We start from the raw sequence: 18,047 nt of genomic DNA, 5'->3' as shown, positions 1-18,047 counted from the left end.
CATCCATTTACAATCCTTACACTTGGTCCAAAGGTGGGACTCTGCGTCCTCACTCAGTGCACATCACAGCTCCCAGGACGGATGCATTACCTCGTCTGACACGGTCACAGTGGCCCCCTGCCTGGTGAACCTTAGCTGCAGACCCCTGTCACTAACTAGAGAAATGAGGCCTTAGCACAGTTCCCTGGGGAGGAGTGTACTCAGACTCCAGTGATGACTCTAGACTCCAGCTTTCCAGGAGACCCTCTCGAAGGCAGCCGGGGGTCTGAACTCACTAAAGATATAAGCTTTGGATTCTCCCCAAATTAAATACTCTGCCTTGCTTTCTCAATGAGCCCACGTGTCCCTGTCAGGCCCAAATATCTCAACCTTTGGCTCAGAAAATGTGGTTGTTTTTATATTCTATGTCTCTGCCTCCCAATATGGTAACCACTGGCCACATGTAGCTATTAAAATTTAATTTTTAAAATTTAAGTTAGTTAAAAGTAAATGAAATGAAAGATTCAGTACCTTGGTCGCACTGGGCATGTTTCAAGGGCTCAGTGGCCACACGTGGCTAGGGACAACTGTATGGGACAGCTCAGATACAGAACACTTCCGCCGTCACAAAAAGTTCTGTTGGACAGTGCTGTTTTAAGTGTTTACTTATGCAGAGTCTTAAATAATTAAAAGATGGTCCGTCCTCAGCTGTTACTGGTCTCAGGTTAGATTTTCCTGGATTCTCCTGATAGAGGAGGGAGGACTGGGCTGGGAATCAGATTTGAATTTCCGTCTTGTCTGTGGTGCTGTGTGACTTGGATTTGATCACTTAACCTCTCTGGGCTGTAGAGATCAAATTTGGGGACCTTTGGGAGAGGCGGTGTCCTGTCTTTCAGAATCATAGAGAGGAAGGTGAGATGTGGGACAAAATAGATTTGTAGTGTTCCCCAGGCTAGAAGAAACCATACTTGTTAGTGACAGAAAACATAAAAATGGCTGTGGTTCCTTGGACCAGACCCTAGGCATTTTCAGGGCAAAACAGTGTGCAAGGAAAGATGTTTTCCTAGCTCTCTCTCTCTTTCTCCTCCTGGGCCTGTGTCCCATCTCCTGTTGCTTCACTATCTCATCTCTCAGAGGGGAGGCTGGACACAATGGCCCAGAAGTTTCTTTGTACCAGATGCCTGCTTTCTGGGTCTCTGGGGGCTGCCCTTGGGTTTGTCAGCACCAGGCCTGGGCTGGTCACTCCCAGGTGTCCCCGCCCTGCCTCTTGTCCCCTCTCCGTTGTAAATCATTGCCCTGACCACGAAGCTGCTGGCCCGACTGCCCCGTCACACCTGGCCACCGTGGGGAGGGGGTCAGTGTGCTCTGGGCCTCGGTCATCTCCAGCAGCAGGCATCAGCTCTCACAGAAGGACCCCTATCCCCAGCCAGACCTGGCTTTCTGAGCTCTGTGTCCTCACTCCAAACCAACTTTGATCTTTCAGGAATTGCCCGTGTAATTTACAAGGAGCTTAAGAAAGCCCTAGCGCTGCAAATAGCTGGACAGGGACTTCTGATCCCCCTCCCTGGACCCCCGCATGCTCAGCCTTCTCGCAGAATCCCTGCTAAGGCCGAGGTGTGTGCCTCCTGGGCGGCCAGGCAGGGAGGGGGCTCCTGGGCAGCCTGCATGCAGGGTGCTCAGGGCTAGGGCCGCTCCCCCACCTGCTGAGTGCCGGGAAGGGGAGGCTCGGCTGGTCAGAAGGGGCCTGGAGATTCCTTCTGCCCAAAGTTCTGTCCTGACAGGCTCGGTGGCACCAGCCCCAACCCCGTCCGCATGTGGGGTGCCCGATGAGACATGCCCAGAGGGGACCTGCCACCCACGGTCAAAGCCATGGGAATTCTGGGGGGAACTTTCGGCAGCGAGTGGCACCAGGAACCGCAGTGCCCGTGGGCCCCTCCCCACACCCTCCTTCCTCCTACTCCCCTAATTATTTTTCTTGGATGTTGTGAATTAAATCTTCCAGTAACCACAGGAGACATCTCTGGGTAAGGCCCTGCTCACATCTCCATGCGCCGATAGAAGTTGTTAAATGAATAATGTTGACTTGCGCTGGGGACCCAATTCTTTCTGAATATAATTCCCCTTTGAGTTCCGGGGAGCTTCCTGCAGAAACCATAAAAATAATAAACACGTCTCCATATCAGAGATTGGTAATGCTGCTTCGAAGCCTTTTGGGGGAGAGAGGCGGGGAAGAGATAAATTAAAATTAATTTTTAAAAGAGGATCACGCCACAAGTCAGATGATCTGTCAGCTGGGATAAAGGGGTGGTTCTCAAAGGGGCAGCCCCGGGGCACCCCCCCAGGAGAGGGAGCCCGGGTTGCCTGTTGAAAAGGCAAATTCCTGGGCTTCACCCCAACCCCACCCCCAAATTAGAATGTGGGCAACGGACATCACAGCTGGGGAGTGACACCTGCGGACCTGGTTGAGGACAGTGAAGTTTGGAGGTCATGGGTTAAGAGAAGGAGCAGAGGGGTGGCTTTGGAGAGCCAGCTTCCTGTCCAGGTTCTGCCCTGGCCAACTGTCACCACAGCTCTTGCGTTTCACCTCTCTGGCCTGCTCTCTGTCTGAAGCACGGCCAGAAGTGGGTGGAGGTGGCCGGAGGACTTGGAGAACCATGCCCTTCCCCCTCCTGGCTCCTCTTCCTCCTAAGATCCCAGCCAGACTGTAGGAGGGGTGAGCTTGTCACCCCAACCCATGGGCAGGGCTCCGAGATGCTCCCCCAGTCACAGAGGATGGCCGTCCTCCCTGCTGCGATAGGGGTCTGGCTCCGGCAGGCAGGGTCCCACCTCGGGAGCATCTGAGGCTGCGGCTGTGTGCCCCCGGCCCCCTGTGCCTCGGAGGCACAGTTGGGTAAGCATTTCCTCCCCCAGGAGAGATGCAGGGTCACCTCGAAACTACATGGCTTCCAGCAGAGCCTGCTCACAGATGGGGTCAGGCAGCGTGGGGACTTTCCCAAGGTCACGACGCAATTTGCCGGCTGAGCCAGGAATAGAACTCCTGAGCTGGCCTGTGCTCACCCTGGGCTCAAATTGCTAGCCAGGCAGGTCTGCACGGGGAGCTGGGCGCCTGGGGAGGGAATGGAGTCCTAGATGTGGGCCAAGGGGAGGGGCTGGGAGCTGTCACCCTGAGTCGACAGGAGGGCCAGGCTGAGAGCTTTCTCCAGTGTCCCTGTCATCCCTGGGAGAGGAGACTGAACTCTAGGTGAGAGGCTGGTGCTGGGTGGGGCTGGCTGAGTTTGAAGCTGGGAAAGCTCTGGTGGTGTGCCTCTCTGCGTGCTTCTTTTAAGGTCGTCTGGGAGCCTTAAAAACGACAACAACAGAACCCCCGCGTTTGCTGCCCTGGCGCCTCTGTGCAGAATACTGTACTTTTGGGGGAGGGATGGGCAGCCTTGCAGATGTAGGCTTCTGTAAGGGCTGTTAGGAAACACCCGTCCTCGTCTACTCTGGACAGGCGCTGAGCATTCTAGGAAGAGAGGACGTACATTCTGGGAGGTTCCTGGGTCCTGAGTTTATTTTGGGGCAAGAGGGATTCGTGCAGCATTTGTTGCTGATGAGGGCTTGCGTCCTCCCAGGGGCTTCTTAAATTCATTTAGATGAATTCAGCGAACAGTTATTTAAGGGCTTGTGAGGGTCCAGAAATAAGGAAGGCTGTTTTCTCTCCACCATTGGCTCAGCCTGGTCAGCACAGGACAGAAAGGAAAGAATTCCAGTGTGTCTAGACTCTTCTAGAAAGGCCTGTGTGTGGGAGGGTGGAGACGTGGGCTGGCACCTGGATTTGTAAGTTGTGGCAGGAGAGGTGGGCACGTGAGGTCCTGAGAGGCGAAGGTGTAGACATCCAGTGGGAGAGGAGCCCGAGGAGGTGAGGTCACAGGGCAGCCCAGGAGGGGACCCTGGAAGAGGGGGTCTAGCCTTTGGTGTCTGTCAGGAGAGCACTTGTCCCGAAGCCCCTGACCTGGCCGTGGGGGCCGAGGCTGGGTGAGGGCCAGTCCTCTGCCCACATCCAACTTGTCCAATTGGCCAGCGATAAAGGCAACTGGGATTTCATTGTCTGAGTGATGGTTTAGGACTTTAATGGCAGGCAGTGGATAATGAATCCAGAAATGATCAGGAGCTCTGCCATCTGGAAAGGATGGGGGTGGTGCGGGGAGAATGCAGGGGGAGGGGAGAGGAGGGTGCAGTTCTAGAGTGGAAGCTGGGTTCAAACCCCAGCCTTAGCCTCCTGCTCCAAGAAGCCAAAGGCCTGGCACATAGTAGGCACTCAGCAAATCTCAGCTCCCAGAGCCCTGCTGGCTACCTGGCGGGGGGGGGGGGGGAGCGGGAGCAGCCTGCCGGTGCAGGCGTGGGCGCAAACCCACGGGCCCCACGGGTACGCTTCAGCATGGCTTTTTGATACATAAAGAACTCTGAAGGCTTTTAAATGTGCAAGGAGAATCGGGGAATGTGGGCCCCCACATAAGTTTCTGGGGGTCCTTTCAAGTTGGTGCTGTTGGGGACCCCAGGGGCCTGGCTGGCCCGGAGCCCTGTCCAGCCCCGCCTGGCCCGGGGCCTGGGGTGACTCGCCGCCCCAGGGCTCTCCTGGGCCGGAGGCCTGTCTGTGTGGCCACTTGGGTGGGGGTCCTGGCGCCCTGTCCTCTGAGCTGACTGATAGACCGAGAAGAAAGGAAAACCCCTCACCGGGCTGGAGGACAGCGGGTTAATTTTTACAGAGGAGGGTTGTTCCTGAGAAGCTGAAGAGGGAACCACCCGGATTTCTGCATCTGCTGGGTGTCCGGGCTCAGAAGGCGGAAGTGTGCCTGCCCCCTGGGCACATGGGGCAGGGAGCTCCCTGGGCGTTCCGGCTTTCGACCCCCAATGGGCCACGCTGGCCTCAGGTCAGGGGTCCAGGATTGGGGTCTCTCCTGCCACTGGTGATCTCTGGGGGCCTAGCCTCCCCATGCCACCCCACCCTCCACTCCCTCCTTGTCCCCTAGGCCTGCCCAGGTCACAGCTGGCTGCTTTCCAGCCCGGTGGCCAGGTGGCGGGAGCCAGCTGCAGTGCTGCTCCAGGACAGGTGTGTGCCTTTCAGTGTCCTGACCCCCAGCTGCTCAGAGCTCACGGGGCACGGCCTGCCCGCCCCCGAGGCTGGAGAACTGTTGATGGGGGTGAAAAACGCAGTTGGGGGAGGACAGTGCCAACCCCCACCTCGAGGGCTCAGAGGTCCCGTCTGCAGGGACAGCACTGAGTGTGTTCCACGTTTGTGTGAGTGGTGGGGCTGAGCATGGAAAACGCCCTGGAAGCAGAGAATGCTCGAACCTGACGAGTTTCTCTCGAAATACCCAAGGCGAACAGCATGAAAGGGAACTCCCAGGGGATGCTGGGGTTCTCTGGAAACTTGTGCCCTGCCCTGCGTCTCCCAGGACCAACCTAGGGGGCCTTCAGATTGGATCTTTTTTTTTTTTTAAATTGAGGTAAAATTCACACAACGTGAAATTAACCATTTTAAAGCGAACAATTCAGTGGCGTTTAATACCTTCATGAAGTTGTGCAACCAGCACCTCTATCTCGGCCCAAGACAGTTTTTCACCCCAACAGGAACCCTGTACCCATTAGCGGTCCCTGCCCCGCCCCTCTGTCCCTGGCCACCACTGATCTATTGTCCTTATGGATGTATCTTCTGGATGGACCTTCCCGTGGATGGAATCACACACTAAGTGGTCTTTTGTATCTGGCTTCTTTCCCTTAGAATGCTGTTTTCAAGGTTCATCCGTGCTGTAACACACTCAGTATTTGCTTCCTTTTCGTGGTTGAATAATATTCCACTGGGTGGACAGACTACATACAGGTTTTTAAAATCCACTGTCAGTTGATAGACAGTTAGGTTGCTTCCATTTTCTGGCTGCGCTGAACATACTGCCAAAAGCATCCATGTCCAAGCTTTTGTGTGGACATACGTTTTCAAGTCTCACTGTATTAATCCACGCTGGAGCATGTATCAGGACTTCACTCCTTTTTATGGCTGAATAATAATCCTTGGCAGAGATGGATGACACCGTTGTTTATCTAGTCATCCGTGGAAGGACACTGGGGTGGCTGGATGATTTTCAAAAAAAATTTTTTTATTGAATTGTAGTTGATGTACAATCTTTCTTTCTCTCTTTCTTCCTTCCTTCTTTCCTTCCTTCCTTCCTTTCTTGAGGTACAGCACACTGAACCCAGGACCTCGTGCGTGCTAAGCATGCACTCTACCACTGAGCTAAACCCTCCCTTCCCAGGTCATTTTTAAGACACATCTCTGAGAAGGAAGTCCTAACTGCATACTGTCAACATTTTAAAAAAATGACAAACCCAAGAAATTTGGTGGCTCTCTCTTGCTCTCCTCCTGTCCATCCGGCTACCCACACCCTGCAGGTGACCGACCAGTAGTACTGACCCCGAAGCCAGCATGGGGCTGTGCCCGGGGAAGGGCTGGCGTGATTCTCGGAGGGTCTGTGATGCCCTAAGGCCTCTAGCCAGACCCATGCTGCCCTGGCCCACGCCTCAGTCCCCCTCCCCCAAAATCGTGCCGGCGTGGCCTCCCTGCCTGCCCACCTGCTTCCTTGTAAAACTGTTTTATTTGCTGCCTCCTTGCCATCCATTTCCTTCTCACACCAAATGTAAGTAGTTCTCTTGAGCTCCAGCTGTGTTCCAGGCACTGTGCAAGGCTCTTTCCGGTTTAGTGTCATGTTTCGTCCTCACTTTAAAGCTTGGGAAGGGACTGTGTTGCTTGCATGTCAACAGCTGGCAGAACTGGGGCCCAGTGAGCGAGGAGGCCATTTGCTCCGCCAGGCCGCAGCCCCTCAGGCTTAGCCCAGGGGTCTTTCCTCGGGCCCGCTCCCCGCCCCACTCCCATCCCTCCCGAAGGCCAGTGGGCTCTCTCAGAAACCGTGTTTTCAATTGGCTTTGTGGCTGATTCTGGAATGAGGTTGACACAAAGATGACCGGGCAGTCGTGTTTAGGAAGCGACGGTGAAAAAGTCAGCTGAGGCTGTGGGAGCTCAGCGGCTGGAGAAGGTGGGTGGGTGGGGGGAAGGCAGTTTCACCACAGCTGCCCGAGGCCTTGAACGCCAAGCCAGGAACTCAGCTGGCACTGCTGGGACTGGAAATACTTTCCTGCTGGGAACAGAAGTTGTGAGGACAGGCTGCTCCGGAACAGAGGGGATGTTTCTGGTTGGTTTTTGCTTACTTGACATTATTGAAAATGGCGCGTGTGCTGTTGATTTTGGCCACGTTTTCTGCCACCACCCCTCCACCCTGGAAGTTTCCGCTGCTGCCCGGGAAGGCAGAGCTGGGAGTCTGCACCCCGTACCCCCTCAATGTCAGCCTGCCAGTAGACAGGACGTGGAGCTGAGGCTCAGAGTGCTCTACGATGTCATGAAAGCCTGCTAGAATAAGACCACTCAGGGACATGTTCTCTCCCGGCTTTACACTGCAAATGTTGACAGTAGGAAAATGTGGCCAGGTTTCTCTCAAATATGAAAAATGGGAACTAGGCATGTGAGTGCGGAAATGAAAACTGCCTCTCCCCCCAGCAGCAGCGTGGAGGGGGAGGTGCCTGCCAGCCCCTGGCAAGCAGTTGACTTCTCTGAGCCTCTGTTTCTTCACCCAGGCAGTGGGGTGGCGCTGCCCCAAGGGGCCCTGAGCACAGCAGGGGTGTGTCCTCCCACAGCTGCACATCGGAGGTGAGCACACACGAGTGGGGAAGCCCTGGGCCTTCCTTGCAAACTGTCTTCTTGCCAGAAGCTGCACCCTGGGGGCCACTTTCCCCACCATGACTCAGCCAGCAGCCAGGGGGAGGGACGGGTGACGGGGAGTGGCCTGAGGCTCTGCTTACCTGGCAGGGCCCAGCCAGGCCCACCACGAGGGTGTGGACTCCGGCCTCATGGTCTTGACCTGGAAAGGCCTTGCGACTGCCATTAAATGCCTGGGCCCCTGTGTGGGTAGGGAGCCAGGAGGGTTTGTGCTTGATCCGTGGTGAGGCCACCAGGCCAGGGTCTGCCAGTTGGTATCCTGCAGGGAACAGCAGGCGTGTTGTGGGGGTGGGGTCGCGGTCGCGGGTGGCAGAGAAGTTCAGAACTACCAGCCTCAGGCCCTCCGTGGACCTCTGGCAGCCTGGGCTGCCTCCTCCAGGAGCCGCTGCCCCCCTGAGGGTCTGAGCAACCCCCTCATCCATCCACCCTCCCCTGCCATGGCCTGGCCCCGCTGTATAAAGTTTAAAGGTTTTAAATGCAAATATTTCTCTTTTATAGATGCCAGCTGTCTCCAGAGAGCGCGTTTCCTCGCTGCTCAACTTTATTGTCCAATTAGCTTCCCATATCTGGGTACTGGAGAGCCTAGGGGGCTGGGGGGGCGTGGGGGGAGGGGAGCACTGGCTCCAGCAGCGGCTCCAGGGCTGGAAGCTGCCCCCAGGGGACTGTGTCTGGGGGAGGTTGTGGGGCCCGGGTCAGAGTGGGGAGGGGGTGGGCATCCCTCCCAAGTTTGGGGGGGCATCTTCAGATTCCAGGCAAGGAGAGGCAGGAGCTGAGCCGGGGCAGTTCGTGGTGGGAGTATTCTTTTATTAAAAAATAAAAATAAAAGCAGCCAGCCCCGCGCACACTGGCTTCCTTTTAGTCCCTCTGGAGCGTCCCCCCTCCCCGCCTGCTTTCTAGCCGTGCGGCGGCTTCCCCATTCACCGGGGCTCAGCGGCTCACAAAGCGAGGCAATTAGAATTGAAAATCTATGCAAAACAGCTGTTAACTGATTGTAAAGGAGTGCAGCTGTGAGCTGGGTGCAGCCTGGAAGCCGGCGCTGAAAGGGCAGGAAATGTTGGGGCAGCCCAGGGTTAAGAGGCAAACTCCTGCCACCTTGTCCACAGGGGTCGTCTGGGCCTTAACCCTTCCTGCTCCCTGGAGGTGACCTTGGCCGCTGGACAGCCGGCCGAGATGGCGAGGCCAGGCCTAGACGTGCCCCCCTCCCCAGTCCCTGGAGAGCTTGGCTCCTCCCTAGGAGGGCAGGCCTGGGGAGGGAAGGGGAGGGGGAAGGAGAGGGGCTGCCAGGGTTTTCCCTCCCTTTTTACCCTTTCTGCGGGTCTGCGTGAAATGTGAGTGTGCAGAGGCCGGCTGGAAGCTGGGGCTGTGTCACTTCCCCGCTGGGCACCGACTCTCTCTTGGGTGGGGGGAGTCCAGGGCTCCAGTCATCACAGGGAGGCACAGGACCCCCCACCCCCCCACCGCCGCCCCTAGCTTGCTAAGGATGCGCTCCCTGGCCCTGACCCAGACTGTAGGGTGGCCTGGGAACCTGTATTTCGCACACTCTTCTCCCACCCCTCCTCTCCGTTATCTGAGACCCGCTGCCCTGTGCGATCTTTATCTAAGAGTGGGACGCAGTCCCTGGAGAGATGAATTCTAGAGGCAGGGATGGGAAAAGCCTTCTTGGAAGAGATAAGATTTAAGCTGGGCTTTGAAGAATGGAGAGGATTTCTGGACCAGTGATAGCTGGCTAGAGAGAGAAAGGGGACTTCAGTGTACAAGTGATGGAGGTTTGGCCACAGGGCAGGGCAGGAGGGGCTGGGGATGGAGGGGGCGGCTGGGCAGGCCCCTTGCCCCTCAGCCCTTGGTGCCCCTGGTGGTGCCCTCTACATCGGTGGCCTTGGGGTGAGTGGACCACTCATGCAGAGGGATGGCACAAATCCCAGGGTGCTGGGCTCTGGGTCCCTCAGTCCCCTGGAAGGGAGAATGGTTTCAGACACTGGGACAGCCAGCAGAGATGCTGCAGCTACCCCTTCCCCGTGTATCTGCAGCAGAGGCTACGGAGAAATGTTGCTAGGTGTAGGCAACACCCCCAGTCTGGATCAGGCTTGGGGTCGAAATTGTGAGCCCTAGATGAGTCAATTAACCGTCTTGGGTCTCCTCACTGGGCTTTGTGATGGAGATCAGGAGGCCACCTTGCAGGGCCTGAGAGGATTAAGTGACAGGAGCTGAGCTGCCTTGGCACATGTTAGGTATCTGGTAAACAGCAGAAGGGAACCTCCCTTCCCACCCACACTGAAGTCCAGGTCCCTGATGCTTGTCTGCCAATTCAGATGCTGAATGGAGTGTCTGGGGTGATGGAAAAATGATGGTGACATGCAGCCCTTATGTGCTAGGAACAGCTGGTTAGGGTGGAGGACACTGTTAGACCATGAGTCCTGTGGATCAGTGGCAGGAAGATAAAGAACAGGACTGCAGAACCCCCGTCCCTGGCATCCAGGGCCCATCATAGACCAGGGGCTGCACCTGTGCTGAGACTCAGCGGAGGACAGTGGCAAGTAGTGCCTCCAACTCCTGGGAACCTTACCTGGCCCAGGACGGTCCCTGGGTGGTGGTGGTGGTGGTGAGGGGTAAGTTGCCAACACGCCCTCCTGTCTTCTCAATTCCTTGCTGCCTCAAAGTACCCCTCCTATCAGCACCCTCCCCCTTGGGCCTGGCATTTTCAGTTGTGTATCTGGGAAGGCTAGTGTGTTTGTTGAGTGACAAATGTCCACCATGTTGGTTAGAGTCAACCCTTTCTTCCCAGGAGATCCCTTGTCAGTCCCGGGCTTCAGTGGGTAAGTTTAACAGGGTCCTGAGGCTTTTCCTTAACTGAGGGCTTTTTCATGCCTTTGGCTGGGTAGGCTTCCCAAGTCCCAAGCTCCTGGATGTGGGCTGGATTTCACAAGGACGCACCTGAGTAAGTGCTCAGGGCCTTCTGACCCCTGCTTCCTGCTCCAGGAGGCACTGTTCACTGACCTGAGTCTGGGGGTGCGGGCAGGCACTTGCCAGCAATCTATCGCCTCTGGTGAGCAGGGTCATCACGGCAGGTGTCCTCAATCTGGGAAGTGTCCCCCTACAGCCCCCCATAGGATTGGCCCCAGCCTTGGGTAAAACTTGCCCTCTTACACTGGACCTCCTCTTTCTGCCAGGTTTCCAGGCATATGGGAATGAGGGAGAGGAGTGCAAGGAGGGAGCACTTTGCCAAGGAAGAACTCACGACTGGCTGCGGGGTGGGAGCTGCCAAGGAGGAGAAAGAACACGCCTGGAGGGAAATGGAGGGTGGCCAGCCTGAGATTAGGAGTCAAGCTACAAACCTCGTTAGTGAGGAGTGCGCGGGCTGTGGGAGAGCAATTCCCACCCTTAAACTCGGAGGCCAGCTCCCGGATTACTAATTTCCTCCGGCCGGGCGCACTGACAGTGAGTGTCATCCATCTTCCCCCGTGCCAGCCCGCCTGGTGGCTGCCAGCATTTTCTAGCCAGGGCACGCACAGCCAGCTCGCTGCTGCCTCCCGGCGGTCGCTGGGGTTTCCTGCAGCTCCCAGCCGCCTCCGCCGGCTGTGCTGCGAACAGGGAGACTCCAGCAGGTGCGAGCAGCTCCCAGCCAGCAACAATCGCACCAGTGCCTACGTGACCTTGAGCAACTCTGGCCTCAACTTCCTCATCTTTGAAATGGGGCTCAGATTGCCCGTCTCGCAATCCAGTGGAACCAGATGTCTATAAGAGAGGGATCGGCCAGTTCTAAAAATTAGCCAAATGATAAACCGCAGTGGCCACCCCACAGATTTTTTGTTCGACCATTGTGATCCTTCTTAAACAGGTGGAAGAACTTGACCTTTCCCCAACACCACCACCGGGGGCCCCCCAAGGAATAAGGGAAATAATCGCGAGCCCATGTCCTGGTGAGAGAGATTTGGAGGTTGGGCGTGGGTGCCCAGACTGGAGACTGGGCTGGGAGGAGACTCCTGGGCAGGTGCGAGTTGTTTCATTTGCAAGTTACTCCCCTCCCCCCACAGCCTGTAATCTAGGTGGGAAAGGGCTGGAACCGCCCCCAGAGGTTTTTAATTTTGTTTTTCAGGCCCTAGGCCGGTAGTTGGTCTCTCAACTCCTCCCTCCCCTCCCCCCACCCGAGACTCTAGACCGGGATGGAGGCACCCCTTCCCCCACGTCCTGGCCGCCAGGGCCGCGGTGAATATGCCGGCCACTGCTGGCGATAAATTACCGGAGGCCGCGCTGCGGAGACACCGTGTGGTGCCTAAATTACAGCGTCGGGCAGAGGCCTAGGCCCCCTGGAGGGAGGCTAGGCCCGGAGCGAGGCGGGTGGTGGAGAAGCGCCCCTCCCACATGGTGCCAAGGCCGGCCAGCGCCCGCAGGTAGGAGCCAGTAACGGCCCCCGGCCTCGCGAGTCCGTTTCCCTTTTCGTTTGTGGTCGGCCAGGAGACTTGTGCAAGGAGAGGGGCCGACCCGCGGTGGAAGGTGGATCAGGGGAATGAGTGGTTTGGGGGCGCCTGTCCGGGCTCTGCCCCTCGGCCCCCCGCGGGCACACAGGCGGGTTCTCCTCCCTGCTGGCGCGGGCTCCGAATGCTCCAGGCCCGCCAGCGTCATCGGGAACAGATGGATGGGGGGTGGCAGGCGCCCAGCGCTCCCTCCCGTCGCAATCCGGACTGGCGCGAGGAGGGAGGGAGAGGGAGGAGGGAAGGCGGGGGAGGCTAGGCCCGCGGGGACGGCTGCGTGCGCGCCTGCCAAGCGCGGCGCGGGCAAGTCCCGGGGCAGGTTTGGGGCTGGCAGAAGCGCGGGCTGGCACCGGTGGGCGAAAGTTGAAACCCGCAGCGCGGCGCTAGGGCGGCTGCTTGGGGCGGTGCGGGAGGGGGCGGTGGGTACTGGTTTGCCTCCGGGCTTAAAGGTGTGAAAGCTGTAGGTTAGAGAATTTTCAAAAGGAGTTGTACAGGGAGAGACCCGGGGGCATCTGAGCAACGCTGGGAGCTTTGGACGCCCGCAAGGTCAGAGCCCTGGGGCGCCGGAACGCGCCAGGGCCTGGGGCGTCGGGCGAGGCCTGCCCCATTAACCCGGCGCTTCCTGGAGACGCGGGCCGCGTGGGGGGTGGGCTCGAGGCGGGTCGACGGCGCCGCTGCTGGTGGGGGCGGGGCGGAGCCGGGAGGTGGGGAGGCTGGGGCCTCAGTCCTTCGCCGTGCCGCCTGTGGGTGCCCAGGAATTTCAGGACGCTCCCTGAGTCATTCCAGTCTGTCAAGTGCCTGGGTGAGGTAGGGTGGGGGGGGGGGGTGCCAGGAATGGGGAGGCGCTGCTCCGGGGCCAGAGGCCCAGTGGGTCGTGCCAGTTTCTGGAGGCGGGCGGCCTCGCCTCTGACCGCAACCCCAGCTACTTAATGATCCCCCTGGCGGAGCGGCGCCTCCGTGGACTCTCCAGCCGCTGAGACATGGGTTCTTAAAAGAACTATCCCCGCCCCTCCCCGCACTGTGGCCTTCCGAAAAGTTACTTAAAACAAAACGAGAAAGGGGAGTTCCTAGAATTTTGAGAGGAAGGCACGTAGGCCCGAGTTCTTAACATTCAGCCATTTCAAGTTGGGATAGTAAGGGGTGGGGGTGGGGAGGATAAACGCACAGCCTATCTTGTACTACCCTCCCACCCCCAGCACACACACTCCGGCTCCGAGAAAGTTTTCCTCCAAAAGGCCTCCAGGAACACGTGAGTTTATCCGTTCATTCCTTGTTGGGCCTGCTTGTTCCAGACAGTTCTAGGCGCCGGGGAAGCGGTCGTGAGACGCACAAGGGCTCTTCTCGCTTGGCGGGCGTATTGGAAGTGACTGCTCCCTACTTTTGGACTCAAGTGGCTAGGCTTGGACACCAGTGTATTGGGGACCCCTGACCAGTCGAGCCAGGGACCCCCGAGAGCCTGAGGGTGGCACTTTCCCTACCAGCTGGTGTCCTCGGCTCACCTGGCCGGCCTGGCTGGGGAGGGGCGTGTGCCCGCGCGGGTGTACCCGGGCGTCCGTCGGTGCGCGCGCGCGTGTTTGCGGCTGAAACCCGACACCTCCCGCTGGCTGAGGTCAGGGAGCCGGGAGCGAGCCAGTGGCCCGGGAGTGGGCGGCGTTGCGCTTGGGTGTGTCCTCGGCGGCGGCGACAGCAGCAGGTGTTTCTTGGCCCGGGCCCCGGAAGCTCCACCTCCCCAGCGGGCCCAAGTCGTCGCTGCCGCCGAGCAGCCCCGGGTGAGATAAGCAGTTTAGACAAACACTGGGCGACGGTGGCTCCAGCATGTGTCAGCCGAGGCGGAGCTGCGGGGCCCTGGCATGAAAGGTGAGAGCGCCGCTCCGGGCAGGGGGCGGGGGGGGGCGGTCTCCGCGCTCCCTCCCTCCCCAGCGCCCCCCTCTCCTCCAAGTTCGCGGGTTCCGCGGGGGCAGCCGCCAACGGCTCCAGGGCAACTTCCCCCAGAGTGTGAGCGGCGATAAGAGCTGAGCGGACAGGCAAGCGACCAAAGCACCCCCCCGCCCGCGGCGGGTCGCAGCCTGGGCCGCCTGGCTCCGGGCGGGGGCTCGAGCCGCCGCAGGCTCGGGCTCGGTGGCTGCGTTCAGCGAGGGACGCTTAAGAGCTCGCGTGTGGGGAGCTGGGGGGCTCTCGGTGAGCTCTCGACACTCTGAAGCCGGAGTGAAAACTTTGCGGCGGCGGGGGAGGGATCGAGGGGGGCGGCGGTGCGCCCCCGCGGCAGGTGCTGGCGGCGGCTGGGGAGGGGGTTGCTCGCCGCCTGGGGCCGCGCCGTTTGGCTTTTTGTCTTGCTCCCCTCCCCCTTCCCTCGGAGCGAGGGAGACTGCCGGGAGGGCGGGACTGCAGCCTCCCAGGTCTCCGACCCCCACGCCCTGCTTCCCAAGGGCGCGCCCCGGGCTCCGTCGCTTCTCTCCTCCCTCTCTGCCCACCCCCCCCCCACCTCGCTGGAGCAGTTCCCCTGCCCCTCCCCCTGCTGAAGATGGCTGCCCCGGCCTCGGAGGTGGGAGGTGATTGCATCCGCTGCCCCCTACTCGCGCTGCCTTTTTTTCCTCCCCGGCCCTTCCTGCCTCGCCTGGATGCGCCTCCCCACCCCCAGCTCGGCGGCCGCGCTGATGGGCGGCGAGTGGCCCGACTGAGTGGAGCCGATTCAATTATATTGCAGCACCAGAGACACCTCCTCGGCCGCCCGCCCGCCTCTCCAGCAGGCTAATTAAATTCCCTTCGTGGAGGCGGAGCGGGAGTTGTGCTCACCCTCCGGAGCTCTGGAGGGGGGGCCGGGGACCACTTAGGAGTGCGCAGTGGAGGTTGAGTCGCGGGTCTTGGGGAGAAAGGGTTCCCCGGATTGGGTGAAGGGTTGCTGCGACGCCCCCACGTGATGTGCCGGGGCTCCTTGGTCGAGCGCCGGCTTTAAGTTTGGAGGGCTATGCGCTCGGCGGGGAAGCACCTGCTGGGTGGTGGATACTAGCCGAGTTGAGTCGATTTGGCTCTTGTTTTGTAAACTAGCCTTTGTCTGCGGAGTGCGTCTAAAATACATTAAACCCTTGTTAACCCCTGCAGTGCCTTATCTGGGGCCCACACAGGCTGTGGTTTGGAAACAAAAAGCGGGACCACCAGACGAAAAAAAAAGGGCTGCTTTTGTGAAAGACTGGAACAAAGGGCCCAGCGGATTCTGGGTGGGAACCTCCCCGCTTAAGCCGATTTCCAAGCAGAGGGACAGAAGGTCAGAAGGTCTTGGTGTGAGGCACTTAGAAATGTCCCCTGGTTAGCTGGCTGGGTCCTCTCCCCTGGGATTCTGCGCTGCCACCCCGCCCACCCCCCGTGGAAAGTGAAGGGACCAAGGTGAGCAGGCTGCCTCTGGATGTTACTTAGGTTTGGGACATGTAAGTGTTGCTCAGCCTGTGTTTACGGGCTGCCTCCACCCGTAGGGACGGTGGAACCTGACTCAGCTGGGCCACGCCACAGGTGAGGGGGCCCAGGGCGCAGGCTCCGACTGGCCGCCTGTGTGTCATCCCAGCTGCTGGCTGTTCAGGGGAGTTACCGCCGTGCCCTGGCCCTGGTGGACTAGGAAGCTCGCAGGCCAGGCTCAGAGATAACAGCTACATGGATACTTCACATCAGCCCCTATCAGTGCAGTCCTGATGCCAGGGTGAAAGAGGGTGCTGTGGGATTGGCTTTTGTCACATTGTCTCAGAGCAGGAGTAGACCCCGCACTGCAGTGAGGAGGGAACGGGGCCTCAGGAGCCAGCCAGCCAGAGTTTTGACACTTCAAGCTTCCTTTATGTGAACTTTGGGGGCGGTGCAGAGTCTGGAGCTGGTGAGCAGCCAGGGTGGTGACCCAGGGTCAGCCCCGCCTTGGGAAGGGAGGCTGGGAGGCCCATCCTATCTGTGGGGCCAGGCTCTGAACAAGGTAACAGGCAGTCCTTGACAGCGCAGGCCCTGACCTGTTGGGTACAGCTTCCGGAATCCTGAAACTCCTTGTTGCAGTTGAGATGGGTTTATAGATCCTGCAACCTGGTTTTCTACAGTTGCAGGTGGCCAGGCCTCCCCAAGCCCAGTGAAGCTACTGCCTCTGGGTTCGCGGCCCCTGCCTGGGGAGTTCTCGGGGGTCCCCAGGTGATTCTACTGTGCAGACTGGAACTGAGAACCAGAGCCTAAGCTCACAGCTAGAAGCAGCTGCTCCCTTTGGAGCTCAGATTCCTTTGTCAAGCCATGCCCTTATGCAGTCCTTTGGCCTCTGATAACTTCCCTGCCTCTGCGGGAAGATCAGGAGCTGCAGTTCCGAGAGAGCCTTGGGGTTTGGGAGCAGAAGCCTCCAGCCCCTGGGTTCAGCATCTCTGGCCAGAGGAGCCAAACTCTGCACAGCGCCACTCTGTGGCCATCGTGGGTCTTGCACCTCCAAGCCTGACACCTCCCCAGTCCACTCAGTCCCTAACAGCCCTTGACCCTTTGGCAGGAGTTGTCTCTGCTTCTCCTGCTCTGAAGGAAGAAGGACTTCTGGGCTTGGAGCCCCTACCAGAGGGGTGGGTGCCTGCAGCTCTCACTTCCCCAGAAGAACGCGGGTGAGCAAGACCTGGCTGCTACCTCTCTCCTCTTGCCCCAGGAACTCGTAGGGGCTTGTGGAGTCAGCCAGCAAGGCAGGTTTTTCCTGGCCCCATCCGAAGGCTTGGAATTCCCAGCCTGGGTTACTCGAAGTCTGTGCCGGGCTGGGGCTGGGTGGTAGCTCGTCAGTTCCCTCTGTTGTGGCAACACAGCAGCCTCCAAACCACAGGGCTGCCTGAGGCCGGCCCGCCCGGCTTCCATGCTGTGCTGGGGGAGCTGTTTTTCCAACCTGCAGGGATCTGTGCTTCGGGTGACATTTCAGCTTGGCCACTCGCTTTAATTTCTCTCCTCTTGCTGAGTGTGGTGCGGGTTGCTGAGCCGCTGGCTCCACTTTCCAGCGCTGGCCTTTCTCCTCAGCCGAGGCCACGGGCGGGAGGTGACGTTTGGGAGCATTCTAGTCAATGAGAATTTATTGAGCTGGGACGTGCACACACAGATAACACTCTGCCTGCCTGCCAAAACGGGGGGGGGGGTGGCTTTAATCTTGCCTCTGTAGCGTCTTTCCCCCACTGGCCTCTTGGCTTGTGCCCCTGCTCCAGCAGGATGAAACCTCAGGGGTTCATACTCAGTGCCTTGTCTCCCTGTCTTTGCTGGGGCTCTCCTCTGCCTGGAATTCTCCACTTAGCTCCACATCCCGGGGGTCCCTCAGACCAGCTGCCCCTCCCTTCCTGATGCCTTCAGCGCTTTCAGAGAGGAAGCCACTGTAGGGCTGGGGGAAGTGAGAGCAGCCTCTGGAGAGGGTGGGATGGAGGCCAGGCCTGGAGAGAAGGGGAGGGTACCAGAGTTCGCACACATCTGGGGGGAAGAGGGGAATTTGGGTGAACTTGAGGCTTGGGGGGGGGTCCCTGTGGGACTTGGAGGTCTCCAGGAGGTGACTTTTAACGGAGGAAGGAGATGTATGGGGAGCAGGAAGCCCCCAGCCCAGGTGCTTGCCTACACTTCAGACTCACCTGGGGAACTTTAAAACGCCCAGGCTGGGTCTGTGACCAAACAAGACCCAGATCTCTAGGGGTGGGGCCCAGACATCTGCGTTCTGTAAGCCCCCAGCTGAGCTGAGCTGAAAGGGCCTCCTGCTGGGGGTTGGGAGGAGGAGATAGGACTTCCTTTCCGTGGGGAAGGTGGGGGGCGGAGGTTTTAAAATTTATTTTTAACTT

General features: G+C 58.9%; 1 protein-coding gene across 8 annotated transcripts in view; it reads left to right on the top strand.

Annotated features, from left to right (window-relative positions):
- The window catches only part of GSE1 (Gse1 coiled-coil protein), a 391,422-nt gene that overhangs the window by 325,273 nt on the left and 48,102 nt on the right, over positions 1-18,047 (top strand). The window contains exon 1 of one of the 8 annotated variants that reach the window (XM_064477672.1): positions 7,694-7,714. The exons of 6 other annotated variants lie outside the window; for them this stretch is intronic. Coding sequence is in view for 1 of the 2 variants with exons in the window: in XM_031436601.2 (XP_031292461.1) it covers positions 14,103-14,109 (7 nt within the window). In the remaining variant the exon portion in view is untranslated. Of the gene's footprint in view, positions 1-7,693; positions 7,715-13,942; positions 14,110-18,047 lie in introns of those variants that run through there. One more of the 8 variants, XM_031436601.2, reaches the window with a different exon arrangement.

This window comes from Camelus dromedarius, chromosome 23, assembly GCF_036321535.1.
Source record: "Camelus dromedarius isolate mCamDro1 chromosome 23, mCamDro1.pat, whole genome shotgun sequence".
NCBI classification, from domain to species: domain Eukaryota; kingdom Metazoa; phylum Chordata; class Mammalia; order Artiodactyla; family Camelidae; genus Camelus; species Camelus dromedarius.
Note: the sequence above shows the minus strand (reverse complement) of the source record. Positions and strands in the feature narration are given on the sequence as shown.